General features: G+C 44.4%; 1 protein-coding gene across 2 annotated transcripts; it reads left to right on the forward strand.

The window, feature by feature from the left end:
- The first annotated feature begins 8,574 nt into the window (after positions 1-8,574).
- bzw2 (basic leucine zipper and W2 domains 2) lies at positions 8,575-18,288 on the forward strand. 2 transcript variants are annotated; one of them, XM_030348055.1, is made up of 12 exons: positions 8,575-8,684; positions 8,774-8,844; positions 9,680-9,856; positions 12,546-12,649; positions 12,800-12,865; positions 13,356-13,491; positions 13,623-13,732; positions 14,115-14,285; positions 14,980-15,126; positions 15,297-15,435; positions 17,429-17,551; positions 17,666-18,288. In XM_030348055.1, the coding sequence occupies exons 2-12, from the start codon at positions 8,781-8,783 to the stop codon at positions 17,695-17,697; spliced, it is 1,269 nt and encodes a 422-aa protein (XP_030203915.1). In that variant the 5' UTR covers positions 8,575-8,684; positions 8,774-8,780; the 3' UTR covers positions 17,698-18,288. The 2 variants fall into 2 exon arrangements, with proteins under 2 accessions (XP_030203915.1, XP_030203916.1); XM_030348056.1 differs by lacking the exon at positions 8,774-8,844 and having other exon boundaries at positions 8,581-8,684.
- Positions 18,289-19,162: the final 874 nt, after the last annotated feature.

Raw genomic sequence — 19,162 nt, forward strand, 5'->3', positions numbered from 1 at the left:
CATGCAGGATTGAACTGGGTGTTAGGCTGGTTCTAAGTAGGCAACATACATAAATGTGAGGTGCGTGTGAAATACATATATGGGTGAATGTGGTAGTTGTGTCTTAATGGAACGGCTCCGTCAAGTCTGCGACACTCATTAGCACCGGTGGGTGCGCCCCTCTGTGTATGTCATCCTAAAATGAGTAGTGGGTTTCATGTGAGTCATTTGCAAACATTTCGTGGGGTCCCCTCCCAGTGTGTGTTGTGGTTGTTAAGACAGCTGTGTCATTTGCAGCAATATATCAATCAGTGTGGATTTTGGTTTTTGGTTCATGGTCAAGCTGTCCAGAGGGTCTATCCTGAGAGGGCTTAATCCCAAGAGTGGTATATTGTTTTGGGTGCTGGTGCGGAATACCTGTCCCCTGTTGTGGGTTGTGGTTTTCAAGACGGGTGTGGGAACAAAACTAGATGGGAAGGATGAGAGTTAGAGTCTTTGAAGTGTTAAAAGGATAGGATTTATCTAATAGGCCTACGTCACTTGTGTACGGCCTGCTGGTGGGAGGAGCCCGTGAGAATCGCCCCGAACCGGGAACGATTCTCACGGACGGACTGCTGGTGAGCGAGCACCTCCAAGAACCGAGGCCCAAATAGTCCATCCGGAGCTAATGGACCCTCGACGAGGCTGGCCCGCTCTCGCTCTGGAACCGCAGTGTGAAAGAGCCATATGGCCCTCTGGATCATGGTGGCCCACGCCATATGCCGGCCGGCCGAAATGGCTACCGGCTGGCACAGCTGAAGGATGGCGCTGGAGAAGCGGGAAACCGTCAGCCATCTTGCAGCCTCCTCCGGGCCGTAAGCCTGCCTGCCAGCCAACAAGGAGGCCAGGGCAGAGGAGAGCAGGGCGAGGTTGTTGACCGCCGCCGCAGACTGCGAGGCACAGACGAACACCGTGTCCGTCAGACCGGCAATCTGCTTCTGGAGGCGGTCGGGGGGCAGCGGTTTCTCGTTAGGACGCCATCCGGTGCCCGTACAGAGAAGCGCTGCCAGGGAAGGCTCCAGGCGAGGGATACCCCTCACCTGAGTATCAGCCCACCCTTCCACGCTGGTGAAGTCAGTGAAGGCCCTCACCGGGGCCTTCAGAGTAGAGGGGTCCCCACCCGCAGCAGTGAAAAGGTGCTGAACCGGTGGGAACAGGGGGCACTGGGTAGCCCACCGGGAGGAAGATGGGGTGCGAAAACACTCTCCCTGCATGTCATCCGACATGGGGGCGAGTGGCGGGGCTGGCATAGGGATGCCCTTGATGGCCGCCGCCTCACTCATGATCCCGCCAAAGAGATCGGCCATCCGGCGCGGTCCCTCCCTCGGGACGATAGTGGCTTCGGTGGAAGCCCTGGAGCGGAAGAACTCGGACGCAGAGCCAGGAAAGACGTCGTCCAAGGAGGAGACGTCGTCAACCTCGAAGTGCTCGCCAGCGTCCTCGGCGTCCGGAACTCCGGCCCCGAAGATGTCGATGGCCTCAGCGAGATCCACCGACGGGGAGAAAAAGAGGTGCCTGGAGAGGAGCCCCTCTCCAGGCAGCACGCGGCAGGCAGCGCAGGAGGCGGTGGCAACCAAGGCAGCCGCAGCGTGTTCAGTGCCGAGGCACCTGAAAACACGCCCGGTGTCCATCACCCGGCGCCAGGGAAGCGGGACAGGAGCGCTCTCCAGTGGCCCTGAAAAGGGCCGTTGATCTGGTGCCTCGCCCACGCCGCTGCCACATGTCATCTTTTCGTTGGTAGTCATATCTCTTTGTTGATTCGTACAAATTGCTGAAAGAAAAGGGAGGATGGGCGGCGGTTTGCGCCGCTTTATATACACGGTGCCGTGGGAAATGTGGGCGGTGCCCACGTTGATTGGTGCATAGTTGAAATTTTTCAGTGCGCGCAAGCACGTGCACGGGACAAGCCCATAAGGCGAGGCCTAGACAGCGTAGCCTACATGAAATAGAACGCCCGGGGTGGCGCTGAAAAACTGCGACTTAAAAAGCTGAAGTCTCTTCAAAATGTTGGTGCCGGGGTCAACACCCTAGCAGGTGCTGCTGCGCCGGGAGACGAGCGAGTGGAGGCATATATGCTAAGTAACGTTAGCCTGGGGCTAGCTAGGCTACATTTTGAGACATGTCCAAAACAAAGTAGAAAACGTTTTTACATTGAATGTGATGTGACCTAATTAACTGCATAGTTGTGACAACATATTAGCCCAGAGTTGAAGGGCTGTGACTGTTGGTAGTTGTGGTTGATTTTGTTTAAATATGCCGAATTGTGATATTATGGGTTATTATTGTTCAGATGATTTAGCTAAAGCCTGCCACACACATAAAGATAATCGGGCTGATTTTGCCCCGATTTCCCCCCTTCCGATCACGGACAGACATCGCCCGATTATCTTAAGCTCTTAAGATTATTTTATAAGATTCTCTTGTAGTGTGTGGTGTGTTAAGAGTGAAATTCGGCCGACAGATCGGCTCCGAAATCAGTCGGCCGCCGATAATCGTAAGTATTGAACATGTTCAATATTTACGATTATCGGCGGAGAACGTTGTGGTGTCAAATCGTCTTGTGTGGGGGGGAAGCCGACAATCGGGAGTCTCCAACGTGACGTAATATTGAATTTAACCAATAAAGAGCGAGCTGACTGAACAGCGGAATTATAACGAGCTATCTCCATGGCTACGATATCCCTGAATACCACCAATATGGCGAAGACAGTTAAAGTTAAGGGATTTTTCAGTTAGGATTAATCCCAAAACCACCATCATGCAGTCGGTATCCAGCTGGTCCTCCATGAGTTTACACCGGTTTACACTCGCTCTTCTTCACTTCTTCTTGTAGTTAGTTCAATGACTATTTTTGGTGTGACTGCCCCCACAGGTCAGTCAGAGTACTACGTCAGATCACGTTTGTTCACGCGAGATTTCTTGCTTGAGGGACAAGATTCTAGTGCGTCTGAAGACAAATCTTTATGTGTGTGGTGTGCTGTGTTTGGAATATCGCAGGACACCACACACAATACGATCAAAACTGTTAATGTAATCTTAATGTGTGGGGTCTCTCACAGATAAAAAATCGGTTGAGATTTATAAAATCTTTATGTGTGTGGCAGGCTTAAGCTAGCTAACATCTGCTAACGTCAGCAGTCTCTTGTTGCCATAGCAACAGTAAACATTGAAGTGGACTAAGTAAGGAATAATCACCTCAAGGCAGGGCAATAAACAGTTTGATATGCCCGGCTCGTGGACGATATGCCTGGCCCGGCTCGTAACCTTCCACGAGCCGGGCATATCAAACTGTTTATTGCCCTGCCTTGAGGTGATTATTCTGTTTATTCTACTTCTCGCCGGCCAACATAATAAAACATTTCAAATACTTTAATAATTAGCCTTTTTCTTATTTGTATTGCATGCTTATTAAATGTATACTCTGTTTAAGTTCATCTCCCTCGAAAAGTAGTTCCCTTAGAACTACGGTGAATAACGTTAGCTCAGCTGTAGGTAAATCGTTTCTATAGCAACCACACAAGGCTGCAACTAATCACTAGTTTAATAACGTAGTTGTTACATTGTATCTCGCTTGCAAAACTATGTATCGACTGACCCTCTGATAGAATTCCGACACATTTTTGAAACTTTTTTAAACAAAGGATTTTATTTTTACAATGGACCTCATGTTTGAAATGTATGTGATAGAAAACGGTACAAGCGGCGTATTGATCTACTGTGCTCAGTCAGCAGCAAGTAGAACCGACAAGTCAGCGGGCAATATGCCGGATTAATGCACCCCTCCCAGCCGATCAGAATCGAGCATTCTTAAATGAAGTAGAATAATGAGCTGTAAATAGAGATGCAGAATCAAGCTGTATTGTAAATACAGATCAGATACTTTGATGCATTTTAACACACTACAAGTAAACCTATAGGAAATAATTAGTTTAATTTGCAATAATTGCCATTGAATTTATTGTAATCTTTCAATTCATTTATTCTTTACTGAGGTGATGACTATTGCATGTGGTGAGAGGAATGCAATATGTGTATTTTTAAAGGTTTATGTGAAGAAACATACTATATGTGTGATAAAATGACAATTGGTAATTCATAAATGTCTCATATATTCTCTGCTACCATCATCTCCTGTCAAACAGGTTTTCCTGACCTGCTAGAAGTTCTTATGATGCGAGAGAGAGAGAGAGAGAGAGAGAGAGAGAGAGAGAGAGAGAGAGAGAGAGAGAGAGAGAGAGAGAGAGAGAGAGAGAGAGAGAGAGAGAGAGAGAGAGAGAGAGAGAGAGAGAGCTTCTTCTTGACTTTGTGATTTTATTATGCAACTTGTTTTTTCTCAGATTGAAACAAAAAGTTTGATTATGATTATTTCCTGGTTGAAGATTTGCATATTGATGTTAATTTCAAACATCTGCATATCTTTTAAGTTCAATAAACAGTTATGCAGGTATAGGCCTTAGGGCTCTTTTGAGACTTAAGTCATCCTTCATGACAGATACATGACAGCGTGCCATAACGGTGGTGGCCCTCCATCGTGATGTCTTTCAGCCATCACGACGGACGATTACATCGGCACAACCCTAGTAGGCAGTGTATTTTTTTGTTTTGTTCCATTACCTCTAACCCCCGTTTTAGGTCACCGGATCCACCCCCCCTCTGCATACTAATTAAGCACTGCATAGAAATAGCTACTCTTCTTGGCTAGCCAAAGTGTAAATCACTCCTGCTTCAAAACATCCATGAGCATGCCATCTGATTCATCCTCCGTCTTTGGAAAAACATTAACGTTAACCAGGTCTACGTATATTTCAGAACATTCCATTTGCATTACGTGTGTATAAGGTTGTGTAGAGAGCAGAATCAGAATGTAAATCTCTAAAGTTAAAATACAATAATGAGTTATGGTAGGTTAAGTTACCTATAACACCAAGTCTAATCCTGCATGAAATCCATGTGGTCAATTGAAATGGGGCCATTATCAAACCTGTGGACAATCCCATGTAGGGTTCGTTTTTCAGCCCATTGGTTTGTTGGTCTGAAACTGTAAAGAATGTTCAGCAAAGGTTTCAAATCCGCATTCGGTTGAGTGGCCACCTCTAGAAATATACTTATTCAAATGCCCTTCTGAATGCGTCATCGCTGTACTTATTTCCCCAAAAAGTATAACCACAGTATCATGCTTTGCACAAGCGTGAAGCATGTTGTATACCAACCAGCTCCCGGCCTACTTGAGCCTGCCATTTGCTACCATTCCACCTGGGGTGCCACATTGTGTATATCCTAACAAAAGAGAGAGAGAGCCTTGTGAAACGGTGTTTCAGTGTTGTGGTAGGCCTCCCCTTGCTGGGAAGTGGGAACTGATGAGGTGATTGTTGGAACCGGACATGCTGATTGGCAGATGCGGCATGATGAAAGTGGAGGATTGACTGGCATATGACAAAGAGTCAACAATTCAAACAGTTGCATGATCATTGCTAATGAAATGTATTATTTTGTTTTATTTATTGAATAAGATTGCACTTTCAAATCTCTGGTGTGTCCTGTGTGTGTGTGTGTGTGTGTGTGTGTGTGTGTGTGTGTGTGTGTGTGTGTGTGTGTGTGTGTGTGTGTGTGTGTGTGTTGGCAGCGGGTAGTGGGGCTCCGGCGGGAGACAATCGCGGGCAACATTCCCTTCTCCTCCATGTCGCGGTTCAAGTACTTCCGGGAGTCGAAGCCAAAGTTCCTTTCCCCCAATTCCTTCTCAACCATGGCTGAGATAACCACCACTGCGAGTCTTGATGTGGAAATACCAGAGACGACAGAGAACCTGACGTGTTATGTGCCATATCACCAACAGCATACCGGTTATTCAAATAACAAAGAAGTGTACAACCCTTGCGTTAAAGTGTATATTCACACACACACACACACACACACACACACACACACACACACACACACACACACACACACACACACACACACACACACACACACACACACACACACACACACACACACGTGGCGCTCGCACGGTCGTAGCTCTGGGCGGGCAAAGCAGAGAAAGGGGAGGTAACATGTCGGGGAAAATTCCAAATCGGAATTTACTAACGGCATTTCTAGCTACTGGGGGACCATAGGCAGGCTAGAGGAACTCATATTAATGATAGAAAACCAAATAAAGTGAAATGTTCATGCCATGGGGCCTAGTGATTGCATCAGATTTAAAATCCACTATTATGCAGTTAGGTTGTAGCCTGGCCCTACCAGACTCTCGTAGGCCTACTTCGTTTAATTTGAGTCTGGCCTCTCTCCATTGACCAATGATAACTCACTTGAAGGCGGGTGTCTGTTGGAGTTTAAAACTATTGGATCTGCCCAGTGCCACTCTGGATCTGCCGTAACAAATCGCTAACGTTTGACTACAACCCAAACTAGCGTACGACCTCAACGTCATTAGCTGCGTTTCCATCCCCCTGATTTTATGCGAATTTTGAGGTATTGAATCAGTAAACGGTGATGGAGACAACAAAATTCGCATAAAAATCCTCTAATTCGCAAAAAAGTTTATCCGCTTTTTTCAGCTCCCAGCAAGGGGAGGCCTACCACAACACTGAAATACTCAAAAACCACCTCACAACTTGAGGTGTTTTTTTTAGCGAACATTGAACACACAGGACTGACAACGTCCTTCCGATTTCCACATAACGACCGGCCATAGCAACCCTGCCGACATCAACTTGTAGCGTCAATATATATATATTTTTAAGCGTTTGTATATATAGACATTCTATATCATATATATATATGATATAGGATGTCAATGTTTGCATATCCTTTAATTATACCGTGTCCATTAATCCCTGATATATGGACACCTACTAAGTAATTCCAGTCAAGTTGTCTGTTCAAAACGAGAGCTGGTACATTGTGGAAAATGCATTAAACTGTAATCAGAAAATGCAGTTATATACTACAGACCCTGGAGTATCTGTGGTATAAAGGCTGCGAGACGAATTTCGAATTATAAATATGTACAATGTATCATTTAAATACGTCCATGGAACAGATGGCCAATGTGAATAATATATACGTGTGGATATATATATATAGTTTTACCGCTGAAGAGGTAAAACTTTTCCATGCTCTCATCGAAGAAGAAAAAAACATTACAGCTATTTTAGATGGAAAACAACGCAATTCCACTATCAGGACCTAAGAGAGGATGTTATCAAAAGGATACGACCAGCCCTGGAATGTGTGTAGTTTTCCGCTCCAACCACTTGATGGAAACGCACCTAATTCAAATTTCTTTTTTGCAAACTTTCGAAAGATTCACATCACCTTTTAGATGGAAACGGGACTATTGTTCTCATCCACTAGTACGGCGGGCGGAGCCAGGTCAGTAAGGCAGTGCTTCTGTTGAAATTACATATATTACAAATGGCTCTCCATACAAATATGGAGAGCCATTTGTAATATATTCAGACAGTCCAGCTAACATGATTATTATTTTATGTTTTATTATTATTATTATTATTATTATTATTATTATTATTAGGTAGCACACAATCTATAAATGATTCCATGGTAAACCAGTTATTGCTTAAGTTATGTTTTCTAGCTTCTTGTCATTTGATGGTATTTTTACCATCGCTTTGGTGCCCCTAAGCCCCGCATATGTGCCTACCCGCTTTTTGCGCCACTGTTTACTAACACCTCTACGTTCAACACAGTGGAGCGATCCCATCGTGTTTTGGGGAGAGTGGTAAGTAAACGTGGTATAATTGGGTTTGTGACGACATGACATAGATTACTATGTTGCCAATCATACAAGACGTATAACAACATTTAAAAATAAATAACATGGTGTTTTATTTGAAGGGTGTACACTTGTAGTAACAGGTTGCCGTCCCCAGGGGGCAGCGCCGTGCTCAATAGAGCCCTCGATGTGTGATTGAGGTGAAGGGATTAGAGAGTAGGCCTAGTGCTGTAATCCCTGACCCAGAGATGAGAGCTGCCGGTGCCTGGGAGATTCAAAACAAGCACGTTGTCCGTGTACTGGCTTTAAGATTACTATTATACTGCATCATTTCAATAATTTTTCATATATAAATGAGGGAAGTCAAAGTCAAATTGTTTTTTTTATGAAATGCCCAGTAGGCCTAGTCATTTTTTGGACATGGCAGCAACAACTTCGTAGTATATTACAACGTAGTTGGATATTATTCTATTATTAGTAGTATATTGCTCTATTAGAATTTACATCATTTACATCATTTTTACAAACAGAGCCTTAAAAAAGGGAAAAACATAAACCAAATATTATATAACAGTAAACAAATACAAAGTATGTCTTTTTGTGGCTGATCTGCGTTGATTGTGCAGCTTGGATTTCCAGACAGCCGTCCAGGATGAGGATAGGAATCCTATATAGTATATATGAATACGATTGTATTGGTTTTGACTTGTGTTGGGATGTTTATCCACAGAGGTGTACTTTCATGCTTTTAAGTGTAGGAGTCTGAAAGTCAGAGACAGGGAATTAGCCGTGTCCACTTTCTGACACGTGTGTCCTAAGCCTGGCACATAAGAGAGAGGGAGAGAGAGGTGAGTCTATTAAATATAGCACAGGGCAGCAAGGCAGATCAACTCACAGACCGAGCTTCTCTGAGCAGAACACACTTTTGGTAAGCATTTCTATTCCCTTAAACCAAGACTTGGTCACTATTCTGTAAACTGATGATGATGTAACTAGCTTTACTTTGATTGCGTTTAGGACTTTTATGAGTTCCGGTAAGCCGCAGAAGCCAGTGCTGACAGGCCAGAGGTTCAAGACCAGAAAGAGGGGTGAATAGACGTCTAGAATGCATTTAAACCGAACTGCTGATTCTGCTGCTGGGAATATTTCTGGGAATATTTTAAACATCTAATATGGTGTGGTTGTGGAATTTAATAACACAAAGATGTGTGCGTTGCACGCGTTCTCTTGACACATTGATCACACAATGGCTGATGTAGAGCTTACCCTCACATGATCCTGTTCCTAGAATACAGTTGACACACTATGCTATGTCAAGGATGCTGTCCGCGCTCGCCAAAGGTATAAGTAGCTAGCCAGCACAGCATCACCTACTTGGACTCCTGTTGCATAGAGAGAATAGGAAGTAGAATAAGTCTCTGCTGTATCTACATACAGATGTGGCGCAAGAAAATATCCATGAAGGTTACATAAGCTACCCCACGGAAAGTCTCAAAGGCAAAAATCTCTTTTAAAACACAAGGCATACATACATACACAGAAATCATAAGTTTGTGATATAAATCTAGAATTCATTTTTAGTCTTAACTGTACTTTACTCATGGCTTTGTATTTTTTAATTGTTTGCATGAGTATCTTAGAAGAAAACAGAATGGCGTCAGCCCCAGCTCCAATGGGTCAAATGCTCTTATAACTGCAGCTAGTGATGATCAAATGCTCTAGTGCTGCAGCTAGTGATGGTCAAATGCTCTAGTGCTGCAGCTAGTGATGGTCAAATGCTCTAGTGCTGCAGCTAGTGATGGTCAAATGCTCTAGTGCTGCAGCTAGTGAGGGTCAAATGCAGGGAACTCCTAGTGCTGGCTACTTGGTGTAGTTGTTAAATCTAGATAATACTGATTATTCTCCTACTTCGTATTCTTCCAGATGAAAAGGAGAAATTTGAGCCGACCCTTTTCAGAGATACTATTGTCCAGGGCCTCAACGAAGCTGGCACGGACCTGGAGGCCGTGGCCCGGTTCCTGGACGTGTCCGGGTCACGGCTGGACTACCGGCGTTATGCCGACACTCTGTTTGATGTCCTCATCGCAGGGAGCATGCTGGGTGAGTGGCGCCATGGCCGGGATTTAATATAACCATGTTCAGACAAACGGCAAACTCTTTGCTTTCATGCACTGTAATTAATGTGCTTTGTTTTGCTGGACAGACGACAAAACCTGAAACAAATGTTTTGATTAGTAAGGATTGACAAAGATAGATAGATGATAGATAATTGGACACATGTTTTGTACCTTTCTTCATTGAAGAGGTTCAATAGGTAGGCCTATTCCTCAGATTAAGCCATAGCCACAAGCAAATCTAGAATCCTATTGTAATGAGTCTACATCTATGCAGATAAAGTAACTCCTAAATGAAGGGACTATTATAGTGAAGGAAAGCCTTGCACCCTGGCTTCCCCTCCTGTTACGCTATAGTCTGTATCCGGTCGGCACTGGGACAGATCAGGGTTGTGCAGGCAACCCTCTACAAGGACAAAGAGATCCCGGCTGGCTTAGTACGATTAACACCGTAAGTCCCCATTACATCCAGATCCCTGTCTCACAGCAGGGTGAGTGGCTTTTGTCATTAAACTGATTCGTTCCAGTAGGCATTTCCCCTGGAGTGTGGCCTTTTCATTTGAGGATACATTTTCATTGAAAATTAGAGCTTTTAATGTCCACTGCAGTAGTTATGGCACTAAGGATATGTTTAAAGAATAACCTGTCTTTGAGTAGCTATAGGGTAAAAGCTGTTCAATATTTAGTTAGTTTCCTATCTTTCTTGGCTATCTTCCTGTAACCCAAGGAAGCACGATCAAGGACACAGGAAGACCATAAGTAAACGTCCAGCCCAGAGAGAGATCTACGAGGGATGAGTGAGCTCTGCTTAGTGTAGGGGTGCAACTAAAACAAGGCACATTTATTCCTTCCATTGAACCACATATAAACGATATCTGGATAGCATGGTGTAGTATACCCCCCTCCCTCCCCAGTTCTCATCCTCATTGACAGTGTCCTTGGCTTCTTCAAAGGCGCTTTGAAAATCCAATTTATTATAATTTGTTCTTCTAATAATTAATCTAATCTTTAAAGGGGTCATAATAGGCGTTGTATTTTTGTGGTAAATAAATTTGTCATAATACGTTTTCATTGCTGCAGAACTACTCTATGCCTTTTGTCAGAAATGCTCAGCTTTCGCTCCTGTATCTTTAAGGCATCCCCTCCCAAAAGGCCCAGTCTGATTGGTCAGCTGGCCCTCTCTGTTATGATTGGTGAAATGCTAAGCAAGCGTGTCGCCATCTCACGCCCCCTGTAAACACAGCAGTAAACATTGCCGGGATCAATGGCTTTGGTTCAGCCCTAATCTGTTATCATCAATTCAGGCTAAACAAACAGTATTGCTGTAATCTTTCCTCAGTTCGCCCACAGTCTAAGGATTGTCACCTTCATGCCATCAGGTTTCCCTGATGACATGTCCTTTTGTCCTTTCCAGCCTCTGGAGAAGTGCCCTGACTGAACACAAGAAGCAGCGTTCCAACTGTTCAACTGTTCCCTGCTCCTGACTTTACATCCTCCTCTCATAGTATTCATTCTTCCTGGGGGGGTGCTCAGATGCCCTTTATTCAGGCCTCTGTCAATCTGGTGCATCGCATTTGGGTATGAGGGTCGGTCCTTTGGTCCCTTTTCCCCAATCTGACCACAGATCTTGAATTCTCTCCTGATTGTAACTTCCGGAAGCCTGTTGACAGCTGTAGGCAACACATTGTGTGGAGCTGAAGCTTGGCTTGAATGTTTACTGTTCACTCAGTCTCCTAAATTCCTCCTGCATTGCTTGACTTTTTAGCTGGAGCAATCAGTATCGTTTTGCTGAACTCAGTTCTTCAGCTGTTGTGCTGTGTTTTGTGAGCTTTACTCACTGTTACCATTAATTAATCTACTAAAACATGACAGTTGTCTTTGCAAATCCATATATATCAGATTAAAAAATGTACAAAATAATAAACCGAACAATAACTATTATATATGAGAATATAGCACGTACATGGGGCTTGTCCAGTGGCTGTTAATATGCCATCAATATGCCCACCTTTGACACAAACGTACAGGTTGCAAAGCTACAGCAACGAACTGCGCTTCAAGAATGAAATTCGTTCCTCATAAAATTAGTCCTTAAATGAGAGAACGGTCAAAATAAATTTTAACCACTGATTCCTCCTGTCGTCGTCCTCTGATACTCCATACAAAGGGGATTTCTCTCGCACTGCTTCTTGACCTTGGGCTACCAGAACCGGACTCCACCGACCAGTGCCCCCACTAGCCTCCTTTTAGGGGGGCCATGGCGCCCACAAGGCGCGACATTTGCACCTCCATGATTTCTTGATATTAAATCGCGGAAGTAAAAGCTGACTGCAAGCAAGCTGTTCAGGCCTTCCAGGAGAGGGGTCTTCTGTGGGGAAGGGGACTCCCCCTGGGCTGGACTTTGTGCTTGGTAGCTTAACAGACCTTGTCCTTGGATAAAAAAAAATACTATATAACACACTAATCATAGGGAAAGACTGAAAAAAGCAATATATAACTCCTTTTATGTTACCAGATCGACTGCATACCAGCCCTGTATAAATAACCAAAAAAACAAAACCATTTTGTCCCGGAATAAATCCATGCATCAAAAAACAGTCTATACAGTGTGAATAGACTTACACTAATAAAGTGATAGGCTGTGAGGACATGACTCCTGCTTTCATCCCTCACAGCCCCAGGAGGGACCCGCATCCATGAGGCCGACCAGAACAAGGTGACGGCCCACTGCGTCTTCACCAGTGAAGAGAAGCATTCCTCCATACGCCTCCACGCTCAGGCAGGTCTACTCTGCTCCAGATCACTCTCCTAGAAGGCTCCAACGCATGTTTATGACCAAAAAACACCTGCTTATTTTATTGTGCACATTCAACTGAAAAAGGCCCCAAACCTTATGTCTTGAGCTTGATGTTCCTGCCGTTTCTCACAGGTTTTCCATAAGCTCATAAGGAGATACAAATACCTGGAGAAGGCCTTTGAAGAGGAAATTAAGAAGGTAAGCCTACAGCAAGTTGTGACGTTATTTGCAAGGATTACAAATATGCAATAGAGTTGGACGTACGGTTCATTCTGGCATATAGTGGGTAGGTCAACATCAGGTGTTTTTTGGATCACTTGATGATTTACAGTTTATTAAGTATTCAGATGATTCAGTCTGCTAACTCTAAACAAGGTGAAGACACTGTATAAACCCATTTCACATAGGGTCTCATTATAGGACTACACAGGCCCTGGTGCTAGAGTACAGACCCCTCATTTGTGTAAATAGCGACACCTGTTGTTAGATTTCAGCTTATTTCTAAACTGTTCGGACAGACTCTGCGTTGTGTATTTTCAGTCGTAGTAGTAATTCTTGAAGTCGAAATCAAAGCAGCTTGACAACGTCAACGTCAACGTTTGTCCTACGTTGACATCGCTGTGAAAAGGTTCTAGAAAGGCAAGGTAAGAGGTGTCCTAACATCCTCTTGTGCGTTGCGTCTGTGGAGCTGTTGCTCTTCCTCAAAGCCTTCACAGAGTCTGAGCAGAACAAGCTAGCCATGTTGACGGGGGTGCTGTTGGCCAACAATGATCTCCCCCCGCCCATCCTTGTTGGCTTGTTCAGCGAGGGAATCGTCAAAGAAGGTTAGCGCACCCATACACCACGTACATACACCACACATGCCCCGACGCACGCACACACGCACACAGACACGCAAACGTAAACACACACATACACACAGCTCATTATCTTTGGTGCTGGTAATACTCTGCAGGGATCTCAGCATGCTTCGCTGTGAAGATGTTCAAGGCGTGGATAGCAGAGAAAGACGCCAACTCGGTGACCATGGCCTTGAGGAAGTCCAGCCTGGACAAGAGGCTCCTGGTGAGGGTTACCCTCTAACGCCCCGCCTGCATGGCCTCATCAAGCCACCGCTGGTCCAAGGCCACGCTGGACATCAGCGGCCATCCATGTTTAGTTGTGTCGAGAGCATCTTTAATTTTGTCTGGCCACAAAATACAACAGTAAATAGATTTTATACATAAAAATCACTTGCTTTGTACCAGGTGATTTTTTTTTAACTTTTGTTTTGCAGTACACACAATGAATTAACATATAATCAAGAAAACTTAAAGGTGCAGCCGTCCATCCCATGATGGGGCCCCTTAATATGATTAATATAATATAATATATCCATATAATAATATAGATAAATAATAATCTATTTCATGATGAGCGAAACAACGTTTTGACCCATTCTCACCAGGAGCTTTTCCCGGCCAACAAGCAGAGCGTGGAGCACTTCTCCAGGTACTTTGACCAGGCGGGGCTCAGCGAGCTGTCCGAGTTCCTCCGCACGCAGCGCTGCCTGGGCACGCGCAAGCAGCTGCAGAAGGAGCTGCAGGAGAAGCTTTCCCAGGACTGCCCCATCCCAGAGGTAACCGGAAGGTTGCTGGTTAGATCCCCAGCTCCTCCTAGATGAGTGCTGAGGCGTCCCTGAGTAAGACCCCTCACCCTGACTGCTCCTGACGAGCTGGCTGTCACCCTCTGTGGTTGACTCCACCATCGGTGGGTGAATTTGTGAATGAATGGTACTTAATAAGTCACTCTGAATAAAAAGTGCATGCTAAATGTCCTACATTTAAAATGTAAACACACAGAAAACCATGAACAGAGTGGTACCGCCTCCTTCTAACCATGAACACACACAAAACCATGAACAGAGTGGTACCGCCTCCTTCTAACCATGAACACACAAAACCATGAACAGAGTGGTACCGCCTCCTTCTAACCATGAACACACAAAACCATGAACAGAGTGGTACCGCCTCCTTCTAACCATGAACACACACAAAACCATGAACAGAGGGGTACCGCCTCCTTCTAACCATGAACACACACAAAACCATGAACAGAGGGGTACCGCCTCCTTCTAACCATGAACACACACAAAACCATGAACAGAGGGGTACCGCCTCCTTCTAACCAGGAGCTCCATTGTCACAGTAGGGGGGGGTGGGGGGGGGGGTCATGTTAGAACCTCTGTGTCGTTGTGGTTCATGGTTCGCTGTGTTTTTAAGTGTCTGTTTGCGCTGGGCTTTTGCGTGTGGTGTGGTTGGCCGTCCCTCTAGATCGTGGTGTACGTGAAGGAGGAGATGAAGAGGAACGGGCTGCTGGAGCCGGCCGTGATAGGCCTGCTCTGGGCCTGTCTGATGAACGCCGTGGAGTGGAACAAGAAGGAGGAGCTGCTCACGGAGCAGGCGCTCAAACACCTGAAGGTAGGCCCGAGGAAAGGCATCACCAACGCCATTGTTTTCATTATCGATCCAAGACCATACCTGGCCACTCACACATTCAAAATGTGTGTGTGTGTGTGTGTGTGTGTGTGTGTGTGTGTGTGTGTGTGTGTGTGTGTGTGTGTGTGTGTGTGTGTGTGTGTGTGTGTCAGCACTATGCCCCCCTGCTGGCAGTGTTTAGTACTCAGGGCCAGTCAGAGTGGGTGCTGCTGCTCAAGGTGCAGGACTTCTGCTACGACAACATCAACTTCATGAAGGCCTTCGCCAAGATAGTCGTGCTCTTCTACAAAGGTACGCACCTTAACATTTGATGTTATTGATCACGGACTAATGCTAGAGAAGCTTTCTTGCTAGGGTTTCTCATCCGCTGCGGTGACCTGGATAGAGCTAGATCACAGAGAGGTTTTTTTAATAGTGGTCTCTCTATTACTAAACAAGGAATACCATAAGGGAGCTGCCTTGGGCCGCTACTGTTCACAATCTTTACAAATGACATACCATTGGTCTTGAACAGGGCCAATGTGTCCATGTCTGCTGACGACATAACATTATATATGTCAGCTACCACTGTGGAAGATTTGTCTGCAACTGAAAAAAGATTTACAACTAGTATCAGACTTGGTCAAGAATAACAGAATGGTCTTAAATATCTCAAAGACAAAAATGCTTTGTATTAGGCTCACAATATATGTTACGACTAAATCCCAAACTCAATTATCAATGAAAGGGATACAAATTGAACAGGTGAAAGAAACAAAGCTGCTTGGTGTCACAGTGGACATTCATCTGTCATGGTCTAGTCACATAAACAACATAACCAAGAACATGGGGATCGATCTCCTGATCGATAATCAGGAGATGGGCTGGGTTCTTAACATCAACCTCTGTGGTCCAGGTTATCCAGGCACTGGTTCTGTGCCATCTTGACAATTGTCCCGCTACGTGGTCGAGTGCAGCAAAAAAGGACTTCAGGAAACTACAATTAGTCCAAAATAGAGCAGCGTGCCTGGCACGTCAATGTAGAAATAGTTCTAACACTTTACACATGTATAAATGCCTATCTTGGCTCATGGTAGAACAAAGACTACTATTTAGTCTCACTTTATTTTTTAGGAGCATTTGTGTTAGCAACAAACCTAATGGTTTGTACAAATTAATTCATTACACCAGTATTAACTACTCTAACAGGCAGGTGGTAATGGAATAGTTTTACAGTGCCCATGTCTAAATCTAATGCAATGAATAAAACAGTGTGTACAGAGCTATGTCAATATGGAACTCTTTACCTCACACAATCATATAAATTAAGGTTAGAATGCGCTTTAATAAAAACAGCTTAAAATCCATTTTAATAATTTACAATAGCTTGTTTAGACTTGTCCATATAGGTCATTGTGTGCAGATTATGTGATGTTATTGGAGTGGTGCTATGAAACATTATACTTGCTACTTAATAATACATATGCATGATGTCTTTCTTTTCCCTCTCTATGATTTCATAATTCTACATTATTTTTGTTTTTTTGTTTTATTTTTTTGTTATCTGTTCTCTTTTCTTTATCAACCTGTTGTCGTGAACTGTTTATTTATTGTATATTTTTCTTCTTAAATGTGGACCCCAGGAAGAGTAGCTGTTGCCTGGTGTAATGGCTAATGGGGATCCTAATAAACTAAACTAAACCTCTCTCTCATTTTCTGTCTCTCTTCCTCTCCTCCTCCTCTCTCTCTCTCTCTCTCTCTCTCTCTCTCTCTCTCTCTCTCTCTCTCTCCCTCTCCCTCTCCTCCTTCTCTCTGTCTCTCTCTCTCTTTCTCTCTGTTTCTGTCTCTGTCTCTCTCCCTCTCCTCCTCTGACTTTCTCTCTGTCTGTCTCGCTCCCTCTCTCGCTTTCTCGCGCCCTCTTTGTCTGTCTGTCTGTTTGTCTGTCTGTCTGTCTGTCTGTCTGTCTGTCTGTCTGTCTGTCTGTCTGTCTGTCTGTCTGTCTGTCTGTCTGTCTGTCTGTCTGTCTGTCTGTCTGTCTTTCTGTCTGTCTGTCTGTCTGTCTGTCTGTCTGTCTGTCTGTCTGTCTGTCTGTCTGTCTGTCTGTCTCTATGTCTCTCCTCCTCTCACTGTCTCTCGCTCTCTTTCTCTCTCCCCCTTAAGTTATTTCAATGCTCAGTAATTGTTGGTTATAATTCAGGTGCCAACAGATTGGTTCTCCTTTTCTTGTGTGTGTGTCTAAGTGGGTGTGTTTAAGTCCTCACCCTCACCCTCACGACTTTCCATCTCCCCATCTCTCCCATCCCAGCCGATGTCCTGAGTGAGGAAGCCATTCTGAAGTGGTACAAAGATGGCCACTCGTCAAAAGGAAAAAGCATCTTCTTGGAACAGATGAGGAAGTTTGTTGAGTGGCTGCAGAATGCGGAAGAAGGTAACACCTCTTAATCTCTTTTGAGATCCGTTTTGTGAATTAGAAGTGTAATTCCTACTACTACCAGATGGTGTCGCTGTTAACTCTTGTTGACCCTCTCTCTGCTGAACACAGAATCGGACTCTGAAGGGGAGGAGGCCAAGTGACAGAACATGGCACCCAGGCGTTGGTTCCAATATGGTCTATGAAGCCAGCTGGCCTGTGGATTTCATATCGCACGCACACACACACACACACACACACACACACACACACACACACACACACACACACACACACACACACACACACACACACACACACACACACACACACACACACACACACACACACACACACACACACACACACACACATGCACACACACCATTTATATAGCAGACAAATTCGTCAATAGCAAATTTTCAGACTTATTTTCAGGCATACATAATTACCCAACATCCTAACAACTATGAGATACGTTTGAAATATGCCAAATGCTTTGAAAGAATAAAGTGTATCCATGCCCTTCTCTTATTTTCAATGTGTGGTTGAAAATATTTCACAAAATAATATATTCATTCAATGTTTGGATTGGATTGATAAAACTTAAATGTAAAAGTACCAACCATCATATTGGCCTGCTATCTTGCTATGCATTTTTTGTACTTTTGAAAATGTCAGAATGAATTAAGTGAATCAACCTCCAACCTTGATGTGTTCCCTAGTTCTGAAATAAAGCAAAGAGATCCTATTGAGAGCATCATGACTTAATTGTGCACACTGAGCTTCTCCATATTTATCTGTAACGTAACCCCGGTAACAATCCAGTGCATCTTGGGCTTTGCGTCACGGTGATGATGACTGACCCATAAGGGACCATGAATTATAAATCACCTTCAGACAGGCATGGGGAAAACACAAAAATGGAGATCCGCAATATGTTGATTAACCATGGCTTTGCATCGATATGAGTTGGCATGCAAATATAATAAAGTGATATCCTAAAAGATAAGAATATAGAGCGTCATGACATTGGTACATGTGGGATGGAGATTTGTCTAATTCAGAGGGTTACCCTGTTTGGCCTTGGTTCCGGACCACTGGATTGGTCCTGGTGTAATGGTCTCTGGTGAATCAGGCCTGGGGTCCACCCAGGCTCAGATCTTCCTGTATCTCACTGAGAGGTTCTGTACCAGGAGTCAAAGTAAAGGTGAAAACCCTTTGGGTGTGTGACCGATTGACCATGACACACACGCGCGCACACACGCACACACTCACACATGGTGTGTTCACTGGCATTGAAGATCCTCAGTTCCTTGAGGAAATAAAGTCGCAACATTGCCCTTTAGGAATGTAGTCTAACTGATAGGCTGATAAATCAGCTTACTGTCTATGATAATATTTAAAGTGAATAACCTGTTCCACTTGCTGTCCCTTAATGGTAGCTGGCTTTAAGACAGCTAACACGTATCACGTTCTAAACATCAGTCTTTGCGATTAGAATTACCTTAAATAAAAGTCAGAGAAAAGATATTCCCTGAAAGATGTGGTTGGTTAATGGTATTCAGGAGTCAGGAATAGAGAAGTGCCGCCACTGCGCCTCCCATTCAGCGCTCCACTAACCGATGG

This window comes from Gadus morhua, chromosome 22 (genome assembly GCF_902167405.1).
Source record: "Gadus morhua chromosome 22, gadMor3.0, whole genome shotgun sequence".
In the NCBI taxonomy this organism is placed as follows: Eukaryota; Metazoa; Chordata; class Actinopteri; order Gadiformes; family Gadidae; genus Gadus; species Gadus morhua.